The sequence below is a fragment of the Malaclemys terrapin genome, chromosome 2, assembly GCF_027887155.1.
Source record: "Malaclemys terrapin pileata isolate rMalTer1 chromosome 2, rMalTer1.hap1, whole genome shotgun sequence".
NCBI lineage: Eukaryota > Metazoa > Chordata > Testudines > Emydidae > Malaclemys > Malaclemys terrapin.
This window is the reverse complement of record NC_071506.1, coordinates 269,370,148-269,383,501: the sequence shown is the minus strand read 5'-3', so window position 1 is coordinate 269,383,501 and position 13,354 is coordinate 269,370,148. Positions and strand designations below refer to the sequence as shown.

General features: G+C 42.1%; 1 protein-coding gene across 6 annotated transcripts in view; it reads left to right on the top strand.

The window, feature by feature from the left end:
• The window catches only part of DPP6 (dipeptidyl peptidase like 6), a 767,813-nt gene that overhangs the window by 692,219 nt on the left and 62,240 nt on the right, over positions 1–13,354 (top strand). For all 6 annotated transcript variants that reach the window (XM_054021141.1, XM_054021143.1, XM_054021139.1 and 3 more), the window contains exons 11-13: positions 7,202–7,325; positions 8,225–8,263; positions 13,049–13,156. In XM_054021141.1, the coding sequence (XP_053877116.1) occupies positions 7,202–7,325; positions 8,225–8,263; positions 13,049–13,156 (271 nt within the window). The remainder of the gene's footprint in view (positions 1–7,201; positions 7,326–8,224; positions 8,264–13,048; positions 13,157–13,354) is intronic.

Below are 13,354 nucleotides of genomic sequence, written 5' to 3'. Positions count from 1 at the left end.
AGCAAAAACAACGAGGAGTCCTTGTGGCACCTTAGAGACTAACAAATGTATTTGGGCATAAGCTTTCATGGGCTAGAACCCACTTCATCCGATGCATGGAGTGGAAAATACAGTAGCAGGTATAAATACACATCACATGAAAAGATGGGAGTTGCCTTACCAAGTGGGAGGTCAGTCTAACGAGACAATTCAATTAACAGTAGGATACCAAAAGAGGAAAAAATCACTTTTGTAGTGGTAATGAGAGTGGCCCATTTCAAACAGTTGACAAGAAGGTGTGAGTAACAGTAGGGGGAAGCAAAACTTTTTGCTGTTTCTGCGTAGGCTTGAGTTTTTAGAAAGTAAGTCCCCAATTCAACAAACTAGTTAAAGATGTGCTTATCATTAAGCATGTAGTTAAGTCTATTACTATTCAGCAAAAGCACTTAAAAACCTTACTGGGATTTAAGCATATTTAGTGGCCAAAAAACTATGTTAACACACAGTTAAGGTTGCTTGGTGATATGTCATCCCCTTGCAGAACATGAGCAAAACACCAACTTCTGAAAAACAGGAAATGCACAGTTAAGGTTGCCTACGTAACCTAACTCTGCCCTCTTTCAGAAGTGCCCCAGAATGCCCCGTTAACACACATACCTTTACTCTGCCCACTCTACAGTTGCTGAAATGTACAAGCTGTTCATCTTTTACAGCCCATCGACTCCCACCCACAGGATTCCATCCAGTACGATTAAAGGGGGAAAATGGTTATTAAATCTTTATGTTGCCCAGGTATATAAAGGTTTGGACTAGAACTGTCACTGGTGGGGTGCTCACTAGGGGCAATGATGTTGGCACAGTCCCTTGACTTACCCAGGCAAGTATAAAATGGTTGCATAGAAACCCTCTCATGGGTTTTTCCTTTTCTGGGGACATATACACTGTAATCACAGCACATCTACGCAAGTGAAGAACCGTATGTTCTCTTAACACCATTCACCGTTTGGATCCCTCAAAGACTTAGTGGGTGCCATGTACTATCATGTGTAAAAACGACCAATTGAGACCATTTTTTAACCTGCGTCACAGCAATACAATCATTTACTCTCTAGCGCAGTGCAAAAAAATTCCACCCAGAAACTTTTTGAAAAATAGTTCTTCTTTTTGGGGCTATGTTTCTGGAACTCCTGGCTCAGCTGACATCACATTTGGGTCATTAATCCTACCTTGCACTCCCATGAGGCATAGCAAATTTCACGATAATCTGTGTCTGCATGTGGATTTCAGGGCATTTTAAAGTGTCTTCCTTTGCATAGGAAGGATAGAGGCACAACACAGGCATCTGCAGCATAGGAGGCTCTGAAAGGTGTGAACTGTCTTATTCATCTCAATGTGATGTTTTCAGTTGAATGAGAACACCCCTTGGAGATTAATACAACCTGAAACAATAGCTCTGAGGCTCGTGAACTGCTCCAGTCATCTGAGTAGGTTTTCCCTTCCCCTTCCTGAGTGCTTTAGAGTCGCCCTGTGGTATGAATGAAATATGCCTGTTCTCGGCTCCCCACTCAAAGGGCAGAATTTCCCCAGATCCTGGCTCACATGGGTGCAGGGAGGGAGCCTCAGACCCTCTCAAAAGGGCAACCCCTTCCCCCCCCAGAATTCAGCTCATGTAATGGAGAGTGGGGGTCCAACCCCTGTAGATGGGCAACGGGACTCCCAGACACTGGCATACACATGGGGGGCAGTCAGAGGGGCTTAGAGACCCCCAGAGGGGCAAGAGCCCCCCACATCTGGGCATACATACAGTAGATAGAGCAATGTGGGTCTGACAGGCGCCCCCACACCTATTCTGCCGCAGTCCTCCTTACACTTACATCACATCCCCTTCCCAGTGTCTCACCCTCCACTGCCCCCAACTCCCATGCCTTCCTCACCTGAGCCCCAAATCTCTCTGCCCTTCTTACTCCTGGGGAAATTCTGCACCACTGTGTGCATGCAGAATTCATGTCCCCTGCAGATTTCTTTGCTTCCATGGAGAAAAATGACTTCTGATGGGGAAGCGAAGGGAATCCACATAAGCAGTCACTCTATGCATCCGAAGAAGTGAGGTTTTTACTCACGAAAGCTTATGCCCAAATAAATCTGTTAGTCTTTAAGGTGCCACCAGACTCCTTGTTGTTTTTGTAGATACAGACTAACACGGCTACCCTCTGATACTTAAGACCACTGTTACTGTCATTTTTCTGTTGGACTGCTGATTGGGAAATAGCATTGTCTGTATGCAAAGAGGGGCAAGCTAAAATTCTTTAACATAGTTGTATTGTTATAACAGCTTGAGAGAGTTTATAGAACTGCAGTATCTTAGTACTAATAAATATGTGTAGTGTGGGATTAATCATGGATTAAAATAATTTATTTGATATAATTGATATTATACAATGATGCAAAATATACCATAATTAATGACTCTATGTATTTCATCAAAAACATAACATTTCCAGATCATAGTACAAGTGGTGCTGCTAGATTCAGGGGTACATTTTCATTATGTATATATTTTTCTGAAATGAGGGGCTTAGTGTGATTTCATTGGACCAGACAGTGGGAATCTCCTGTAGAATTAGGGCTTGCCTACACTTGAAACATTGCATCACTGCGGCTGTAGTGCTTCAGCGTAGACATTACCTATGCCGACAGGAGGGATTCTCCTATCAGCGTAGGTAATCCATCTCCCTGAGAGGTGATACCTAGGTCGACAGGGGAATTCTTCTGTTGACCTAGCGGTGTCAACACCAGAGGTAAGGTTGGCTTAACTATGTTACTCAGGGATGTGGATTTTTCACACCCCTGAGCAATGTAGCTGGGTCAACTCAATGGTATAGTGTAGACCAGGTCTTAGGGCTTGGCTACACTTGCGAGTGACAGTGCAATAAAGGAGCCCCAGGCGCACTAGCTCACTTTTCAATATTTCACCGTTTTTTGTGATAGCTGATATCCGTATTATTATGTGCATGCACAGTTTGGATTTTTGATTCCTAGCTGCAAACCATACATGTAGTTATAGGAATGTAAATGTCTCGTGATGAAACAGTGAGATGATCTGTGCTATGAGAAGCGATGTGATCCTCTTCAAAGGGCTCCAAATATCTCCTGAAAGAGTTCTAAGCCTTTCAGGAGAATTTCCTGTGAGAACAAATGAAATTAATTATTATTGGTGTTTATTACTATTCCATCTGTATTACAATAAAGAATCGGGGGCCCATTGTGCTGGGTGCTGTGCAGACAACAATAAAAAGATGATCCCTCCTCTTGTGAGCTCACAATCTAGGATTGTGATAGGATGGACTAGGTGGATAAATGGACAAATGTTGGGTGGGGGACTCAATAATGCAAGTGGAAAAATGAGGAATCCTGAACACTAAACAGGAGTTTCAGTTTGCCACTTGCCTAGTTGTTAAGTAAGAAGAAATACGATCAAGTGCTTAGCATGGGACTTTGAAGACCCAGGGCCAATTCCATGCTCAACTATAAACTTCCTGTGTGACCTTGAGCAAGTCACTTAGTCTCCTTGTATCTCAGTCCCCCACCTGTAAAATGGGGATAATAGCATTTCCCTACCTCACAGGGAGTTGCTCAGATACTATGGAAATGGAGGCCACATAAGGCCACGTACTTAGATAGATTGCCAGCTGGTCGTGTTCTGTAGGCAATGTGGCAGAGGTAAGTGATAAGGAGGGAATTTGAGGTTCCACTACCATCTTTATTTTTTTGCAAGGGAGACAATATTGGACCTGAACTAATATTTGTAGTTTCTAAGATAAGAGCTGTAGATGTTACATCCCAGCCAGCTTGTGTGACATCAAAATTTAACATAGAATCACAGAATATCAGGGTGGGAAGGGACCTCAGGAGGTCATCTAGTCCAACCCCCTGCTCAAAGCAGGACCAATCCCCAACTAAATCATCCCAGCCAGGGCTTTGTCAAGCCTGGCCTTAAAAACCTCTATGGAAGGAGATTCCACCACCTCCCTAGGTAACCCATTCCAGTGCTTCACCACCCTCCTACTGAAAAAGTTTTCCTAATATCCAACCTAAACCTCCCCCACTGCAACTTGTGACCATTACTCCTTGTTCTGTCATCTGCTACTTCTGAGAACAGTCTAGATATATTCTCTTTGGAACCCACTTTCAGGTAGTTGAAAGCAGCTATCAAATCCCTCCTCATTCTTCTCTTCTGCAGACTAAATAATCCCAGTTCCCTCAGCCTCTCCTCATAAATCATGTGCTCCAGCCCCCTAATCATTTTTGTTGCCCTCTGCTGGACTCTTTCCAATTTTTCCACATCCTTCTTGTAGTGTGGGGCCCAAAACTGGACACAGTACTCCAGATGAGGCCTCACAAATGCCGAATAGAGGGGAATGATCACATCCCTCAATCTGCTGGCAATGCTCCTACTTATAAAGCCCAAAATGCCTTTAGCCTTCTTGGCAAAAAGGGCACACTGTCGACGCATATCCAGCTTCTCATCCACTGTAACCCCTAGGTCCTTTTCTGCAGAACTGCTGCCTAGCCGCTCGGTCCCTAGTATGTAGCAGTGCATCGGATTCTTCCTTCCTAAGTGCAGGACTCTGCACTTGTCCTTGTTGAACCTCATCAGATTTCTGTTGGCCCAATCCTCTAATTTGTCTAGGTCCCTCTGTATCCTATACCTATCCTCCAGCGTATCTACCACTCCTCCTAGTTTAGTGTCATCTGCAAACTTGCTGAGGGTGCAATCCACGCCATCCTCCAGATCATTATTGAAGATATTGAACAAAACCGGCCCCAGGACTGACCCTTGAGGCACTCCACTTGATACCGGCTGCCAACTAGACATGGAGCCAATGATCAGTACCCTTTGAGCCCATGATCTAGCCAGCTTTCTATCCACCTTACAGTCCATTCATCCAGCCCATACTTCTTTAACTTGCTGGCAAGAATACTGTGGGAGACCGTATCAAAACCTTTGCTAAAGTCAAAGAATAACACGTCCACTGCTTTCCCCTCATCCACAGAGCCAGTTATCTCATCATAGAAGGCACTTAAGTTAGTCAGCCATGACTTGCCCTTGGTGAATCCATGCTGACTGTTCCTGATCACTTTCCTCTCCTCTAAGTGCTTCAAAATTGATTCCTTGAGGACCTGCTCCATGATTTTTCCAGGGACTGAGGTGAGGCTGACTGGCTTGTAGTTCCCCGGATCCTCCTCCTTCCCTTTTTTAAAGATGGGCACTAGATTATTTACTTCAGATTCTCAACAGGAGTTACGGAAAAATGCTCCAATCAACAATTTGTCCTAAATGAATAGTTACTTTTTTATATTTTTATTTATATGTTTATTTGTTGCCAAATCTGCTGCTGACTGTTATTTTTTTAACACAATTTATTTTTGCATGACCATTTTCCCCCTGCCTAGGGAATGTGCTACTGCTGATATTGAGTAAAATCACAATTTATTTCAGCCACTGAATTTCCAGGACACTATTACCTTGCCCAAAGGTGCCCTGTCTTCCAGCATTGTGCATGCAGCTGAACTCATTTGTTTTTTCCCCAGCCAAATTCATGCTCTAAATATTGCTGACAGCTACAAAATTAATTTCCAGCTTGTTATTTTGCTAGACAAACAGATCTTTGTTGTTTTCGCCCTTTCTCTGCACTTTGTATGGGAATCGTTGCCAGAATACAGAGTACTCTCTAGTGACTCAGCACATTAATCCCAATGAGAGCAACAACTCCTTATACATATTTTATAGCAAACAAATGAACTAATAAAAATTTTATAGAGTGCACACTATGAAAAGTCATTGTATTATAATTTAAGGGTGCTTTTGGCCCGCACACTCCTCCACTATATTATTGTGTCAAGTATCAGAGGGGTAGCCGTGTTAGTCTGAATCTGTAAAAAGCAACAGAGGGTCCTGTGGCACCTTTAAGACTAACAGAAGTATTGGGAGCATAAGCTTTCGTGGTTAAGAACCTCACTTCTTCAGATGCAAGAAGTGAGTTTCTTCTTGCATCTGAAGAAGTGAGGTTCTTACCCACGAAAGCTTATGCTCCCAATACTTCTGTTAGTCTTAAAGGTGCCACAGGACCCTCTGTGTCACTATATTATTATATCTCTACATTTGTCAGTTCAGCAAGAGTCTCCCCCTTTAGATTAATCCCTCTGTGACTGAAGATGGAGAGTTGTGATTGCTGCCACTAACTGGCTAAGAATTTGCACCTCCTATTATGGGTATTTGTTTACACATCTCGTCCATTCCACCCCAGCCTGCTTGTTTGTATCATCCAGCTGTTGCACCTTGTCTTTTATAAGCTCATTTGGGTCAGGGGCTGTCCTTTATTATATGTTTGAACAGCACCTTGCACAATGGGACCCAAACTGATTGTGCTCCCGAAGAGCTACCATAATGTAAATGTTTAGTAACAAGAAGATGGTGACAGAGGTTGTGGGCCAGGATCTGATCTAAACTGGTGCAGCTCCATTGGCTTCTTTATACAAATTTTTGCTGTGCTAAACGCCTACAGTCTGATTTTCCACTCCGTAAAACTAGTTTATTTTCAGCATGGCTCCACTACTACGCCACTATAGTTTCATACTGGTTGTAGAGGTCTGTTTGAATGGGGGATTAGTTTGTTCCTTAGCTGGGTCAGACCTCTTGGGCCAGTCACCAGAATCTATAAGCCATCTTTTTCTATTCCTCCCCAGACCCTAAGAGACATTTTAACTAATATGCATATTTAAAGGCCAGTAGTTCTATATGAGAGTAGAAATAGTCCATGTAATTTGTTTCTTTGGTCATGTATGCTTGGATATGTAGCCCAATGCACTTTCCACCCATTCTTGGGAGGTTCTGAATAACATGTGTGATGCTGTGTTGGTAGATCTGACCCCTCTATTTTCACAGCTGGCAAGCAGAGTGGGAAGTTGTAGGTACATGCATAGCCCTAAAAATGCCATTTTCAGGTGTTCATATGAATGCATAACTAGCCCTAGAAATATCAAGACAGAAATATTCTAATAACAATAGACTTTTCCTTTCCTGTCCAGTCACAGTACGATCTACAAACCCCAGTGATCTGCTGAGCTGCAAAATACAGTGGCATTAGTATCTCTTGCACGTATGTTACTGATGTAAATGATCACTGCAGCAATGATAACTCAGTGCATTTACATGTTTCAGGGACTATTACATAACCATGGTGAAATGGGCAACAAGCACCAAAGTGGCAGTAAATTGGTTGAACAGAGCACAGAACGTTTCTATCCTGACGCTGTGTGATGCTACCACTGGAGTCTGCACAAAGGTAGGAAAGACACTTAAAAGAAGATTGTTTGACCTTCCGTGTTTGTAATCCCCCGGGGGAGAATATCCTTTTATCTGAAAGTAGGTCACCTGACACACAGTACTTTATGTATAGATAGAATTTAAGAGACATATACAATATTTACTGTGCAAGGGGTCTGGGCTGATTGTGGCCCCCTACAGAAAAGCTAGTCGCAATCCAGTCCTATCTGTACAATATATATGTGTATGTGTATTTATATATAGGGAGAGAGAATGTAGGTGCATTCTCTGTCACGCACTCACTCACACACACACCCCTACTATTTTTAACTTGGGTGTCCTTTTTAACATCTGAGCTCAATAGAAATATACATGGGTTTGTCTATACACAGTTTTCTACCAATTTAATTAAATTGCTGCGATTCCCTAATGTGGGCACTTTTATACAGACATAAAGACATGTATATCACTATAGTTTTTTTCAGTACCAACATATAAATAACTTTTAACTAGTATAATTACATCCACACTATGGGGATGCACCAATTTAACTAGTTCAGTTTTTGAACTAGTATAAAGTCAGTGCAAATGCTATGTGTAGACAAGGCCCCACACAAAGTAGCTGGGAACAGTGTAACAACAACTACATTGCTATCTTTCTTTAGGGAGTAATGTATCTGTTGGGATTCCATTTTTTGGCAGTAGGATAACATACCTTCCCATATGCTCACTTGCTTGTTTATCAGAGAGCAACAATAGAGGACGAGAAGAGCAGCCCAAGATTACATTCCGAAACAGCATGCTTGAACAGTTTCTCGCTGCTTGTTCACCCCTGTTCAAATTCAGTCAAACTGCTTTCTGCACTGATGAACAAAATGTAACCCATGCAAACTCTTTAATTATATCATTTCATTTTAGAAACATGAAGATGAAAGTGAAGCCTGGCTACACAGACAGGTAACAGTGATCTTTTTTCGTGATTATCTTTCCAAATGTTTTTCCCCGCAAGAGAAAAAGCTTATTTTTGGAATTCCAAGTGGTACTTTGATATCATGATAGTTCATATTATAGAAGGGATTTTCTTAACAGAATATGCAAGCTCTTCTTGTTGAAGTAAGGAGCATCTTCACCTAATGTATCTGAGACGCCTTCTTACGTAGCAGACCACAGTGGCTGGAAACATAATTCCAGCGTATGTTGAACATGGATTTAAACAACCTGAAAAACAAGTGTTGGGTGAAATTCCAGAGAGCCAGCACATGGTCTGTCCCCTACTGAAGTCCCTGATTAAGCCTTATTTTGGGGCTTATATTGGATTTAAGTGGTGTATTGACCTTTTGCTGGCCCTCCGCACAGGGTGAATTCTACCCATTGCACTTAAATGATCAAAGGTCAAATTATCAGAAAGGATGTAAGTGACTTAGGAGTCTAAGTCCCATTTTCAAAAGTCACTTAGATGTTTAGGAGCCAAAGAGTAAAATTTTCAAAAGCACCTAAGTTGTGTTTTAAAATCAAAGTGACTTAGTGCCTAAGTTACTTTTGAAAATGATACTTAGGCTCATAAGTCTACACTACACACCACTTTTGGCAGCATGAAAGGCATGTGTAGCTGCATCCACACTGTGGTGTGTAGCTGCACAAGTCAATGAAAGGCTCTGGCAGGGAGGAGGCAGCAGGGAATCCAGGGTGAAATCCTGACCATATTGACTTCAATGGGACCAGAATTTCAAGCCAAGAGTTTTACATAGAGATAGAGAACTGACAACACCTCCTACTTTGGCTGAGCACAGGTCCACTCCTGATTTTGTTCCCCTGGGGTTTCCCTCTTCACACCAGTCCTCCTATTTCCATAGCTGCCTGAGCTCAGCCTTGGAGGGATAGCTCAGTGGTTTGAGTGTTGGCCTGCTAAACCCAGGGTTGTGAGTTCAATCCTTAGGGGGCCACTTAGGGATCTGGGGCAAAGTCAGTACTTGGTCCTGCTAGTGAAGGCAGGGGGCTGGACTCCATGACCTTTCAAGGTCCTTCCAGTTCTAGGAGATGGGATATCTCCATTAATTATTATTACAATGAAGAATGTTGTTGCGTGTTACAGTGAGATACTGAAAATCTTATTCAACCTCCCTGGTTCCCATCACCATGGCAAGATGGCCCCAGCAATGGTTCTCTCACAGGTAGTTAATATGCAGCATCAGTTACATTTTTCAATAACGCCAGTGCTCTGGGAACCTTACAAACGAGTCTGGCTTTTTAACCCTTTACACTCAATTTTCAGTGAGGATTTTGCATTTAGAACCGATGAAGTATAAAAAATGCCTAGCTACCTTGGACTTCATTACTGCTGCACTGCTATCGCCTTCAAGTTCCTAGTGACCATGGTGCACAGCAGGGATAGAACTCAGAGCCTCATGATTCAAAAAGTATAGGCCCCTCCTGCCTGAGCTAAAGGGGAATCCCTGTTTGGTGTGAGCAGCATGGGGCTAATGGCACTTAGTTGAATCCATCTTGTAGAGAGCAGGGCTACACAGAGACACACACGTGCTACCCGGTTAATCAGAGTATTTATGTTGTGTTCTAATATTGTTGGGGGTGGACCCTCTGGCTTCAGAGATGGGGATGGTTCTCACTGATATTAAACCACAATACAGACATTTCAGCAAATTCCCCCAATTCACAATCTCACTGAAAGGTGAACTGCAAAGGGTTAAAAAGCCACACTCATCTGTGAGAGTCCCATACCATCACTGCTACTGAAAGCTGCCATGCTTGGCATGAAAATAATTCATGGGGCCATCATGCTGGGAATTAGTGAGATACTGTACATACCCAACAAAAATGAAATCTCACTCAAACCCACATGGTGAAATTATTCATTGTGGGACCCTGGGGTGAGCTGGGTCAAGCAGACAAATGGCAGGACTGACCTGAAGAGTGTAAAGGGAGCAGGGAGGGCATCATAGGAGTTATAGGAGACGGACAGGGTAGTTCAGATTATCTGTTTCTGTGTGAAACTCCTCGACCCTTTAAAATGAAACAAGAGCAAATTCATTCAAAACAAAACTATATGTACCAATAAATAAATACACATTGACCCTTACTTAAACCGGCCTTCAAAGCTCCCTGCTTTTCTCCACTGATCTCTATGCAGAATTATTATAATTAGTTAGTATGGTAGCACCTAGAGGCCACAGCTAAGATTGGAGCCCCATTGTGCTAGGCATTGTACACAGAAATAGTAGGAGATAGTCCTTGCACCAAAGGGTTTGTGGTGTAAAGAGACAAAGGGCGGGAGGGAAAGACAGAGGTGAAGTATCTTACCTGAGGTCACACAGCAAGTCAGTGGCAAGCCAAGGAATGGAACTTCACTCTCCCAGGTCCTGGTCAAGGCCCTGTTCTCTGGTTCACCCTGCCTCTTAATGAATGAGTGAATTCTTCCTCCCCCCAGTTAGCCTTGCTCCCTGAAAATGGTTGCATCCAGAGTTAATTTTACTTTTTATTTTCATCTGCACCATGCTAATTTTTCTTTCAATGCCAATTTTAGTATTTGTATACTAGACGGTGTGAACCTAAAATGCATCTCCTTCCAGTTCATTTTTTCTCTTTATATTAATAAGATGAAAATATTGTGCACATCAGCTTTAACTCAGGCCAGGTTTGTTTTCAAGATCCTTAGTTCTACTCTATACAATAAGAAGATTATATCCCCAAAATCTCTGTCCCAGTGGCCTCTTTTTGTATGTGTCCATACTGAGTCTCTGTAATACAACTACAGGTTCTTAAAAAAACCTGACTATATTAAGGGAGTTTTTCCACCAGCAGATACAACAAACAGACCGCTCATAACCTCAGAGGAGTACTGATGAAGACCAGTAATCATTTGTCTGATGTATGACTTTTCTGTATACCTGGAAATAGATTCAAGTAATCTGTTAAACCAATCTGTACAAAGTCTACTTCCACTGCCAAGAGAAATGCTGCTACAATAGTACAAATTTATACAAATAGTACAAATTATGTACCTTTATTGATTGGTACAGCTCTATTGACTATAGTCAAAGTGTGCCAGTTTACACCAGCATAGAATTTGGCCCATGGCATGATAGTAGTTTGCCAGTGGGTTTTTGTATCTTCTTAGCATGCTTCTGGAAATAGTCATAAAGATTTTCTTACTTAAAGTTCTAGAAACTATAAGAAACAGGTGAGACTTATTTCATGAAATTTTGCCAAGTGAGAGATGGTCGTACTTTTACAATGTTCTAGACAGGTAAGGAAGGAAAAATAAAAGGAAACCTGGTAGGTTAGGCCCAAAATGTAGACTCTGTAAATCTAACACTAATAGAAAGTGAAATAATTAATGAATGACGAGGAGCGAAGTAAAATGAAGCAAGAATGCTGTGGCAGCATTAAAAAAAAGTAAAATGGATTCATTTGTTGTTAATGCAAATAATTAATCTATAACATTAACACAATCCCCAGTATGATCAAGTTGTTGTTATTGATCTTGGTTGGTTCTGCTTGGTGTTTTGACATGTGTTAAGAATGAGACCAGAATATCTGCCATGGCAGGTGTGTCCATTGGGTGGCTTGTGGAACACACAAGGGGCCGACAGAAAGAATTGTTCCATTGAACAGTACTCAGAGAGGGGGAAACTTATGGGACTTAACAGCATACTAAATATGCAAAGAGTGCCCCAGGATAGACAGGGATGGCAGAGCCTTGTTCGTACTCTAAACAACATCTGATGACATGGGAAGGAAGGCTTCAGATTCTTCCTAAATTCATTCAATATGCACTTTGGAGAGATTAAATTTTGTACTTTAGTAACCAGCCTGTCTACCAGTAAGAGCTAGAACAAAGGAGGTGCAACCAGCCGAATGCCATGATACATCAAGCTAATGATTTTTGCCACCCTCAGGTATCATATATATCAAAGTCTTCTGCGTTCCCTGGTAGTCTGCTACACAACTATCTCCCCCCAGTAGAAAGGTCCCAGCCACTCATGGATTCCTACAGCAGAAAAGAAAACAAAGCAGTCTTCAGAAACTAACTAGTTGCTGCCTGCAGTGTTTGATTTCCATACCTCGCACCTTGTCTCTCTCTGACTGAAAGTTATAATAATGGGATGAAAATCAATCATCAGGTTCACCTGGGAGCCTTGAAGCAAAGACAGTTTTAAAAGACCTTCTTTCTTTTTATTCTCTCCCCCCACCCCTTGTAAATAATTTTGTGAATTAATCATCTGTGAGAAGGTAGGGAAGGAGACAGGACTTAGACTCTGAAGGACAGGTTGGTGATGTTTCTTTAAGGAAATATATGTGGAATGATACACAGCCCAATGCAGTTTTTCCAGCTGAGTAAACAAGATTTGCTAGGCACACACTGCTAAGTCTGTGTTTATTAAAGCGCTTCATTCCGGTTGCCCCCAGATAAACTTCTCTGTAGGCATGTAGGTTTTTCTGTGCTTCACAAATGGGTATTGCCTTTGAAGCCAAGAGTGCTTCCTTACTGTCTCCCTTTAATTCCACAAGAGGCTACCTGAAAGATGACTGCTACTCAGGAGATACAAAAAAAAGGGGGTGGGGCTCAGAATTTCAGGGCTCATTTTTCTCTGTTTTGAGAGGGCTGTTTATTTTTTCTAAATGGTTGTTAGAAGTCCTCCATTTTTTGCAGTGTTGAACAGTTTTTAAAAAATACCAAGAAGCCCTAACTAGTGATGATTAAACCTATTCAATTGACATTTACAGAATGAAGAGCCAATATTTTCCAAAGACGGACGGAAGTTTTTCTTCATCCGAGCCATTCCTCAGGGGGGGCGAGGAAAGTTCTACCATATTGCCATGTCATCGTCACAGGTGAAACAACCTTTGTTAATGTTTGTCAGTGCTGACTATTACATGCCATGAACATAATACCTGTGTTGAGACCCAAGATATGGCAAGGTGTCTATGGAGAATTTTAATCCCTCTGACCATAAGGATGAATACCTTAAATGGGCTAAATGCTAGTAGCATTTCAGGCATGCATAGGAGGAACAAGAGTTTCAAATGACG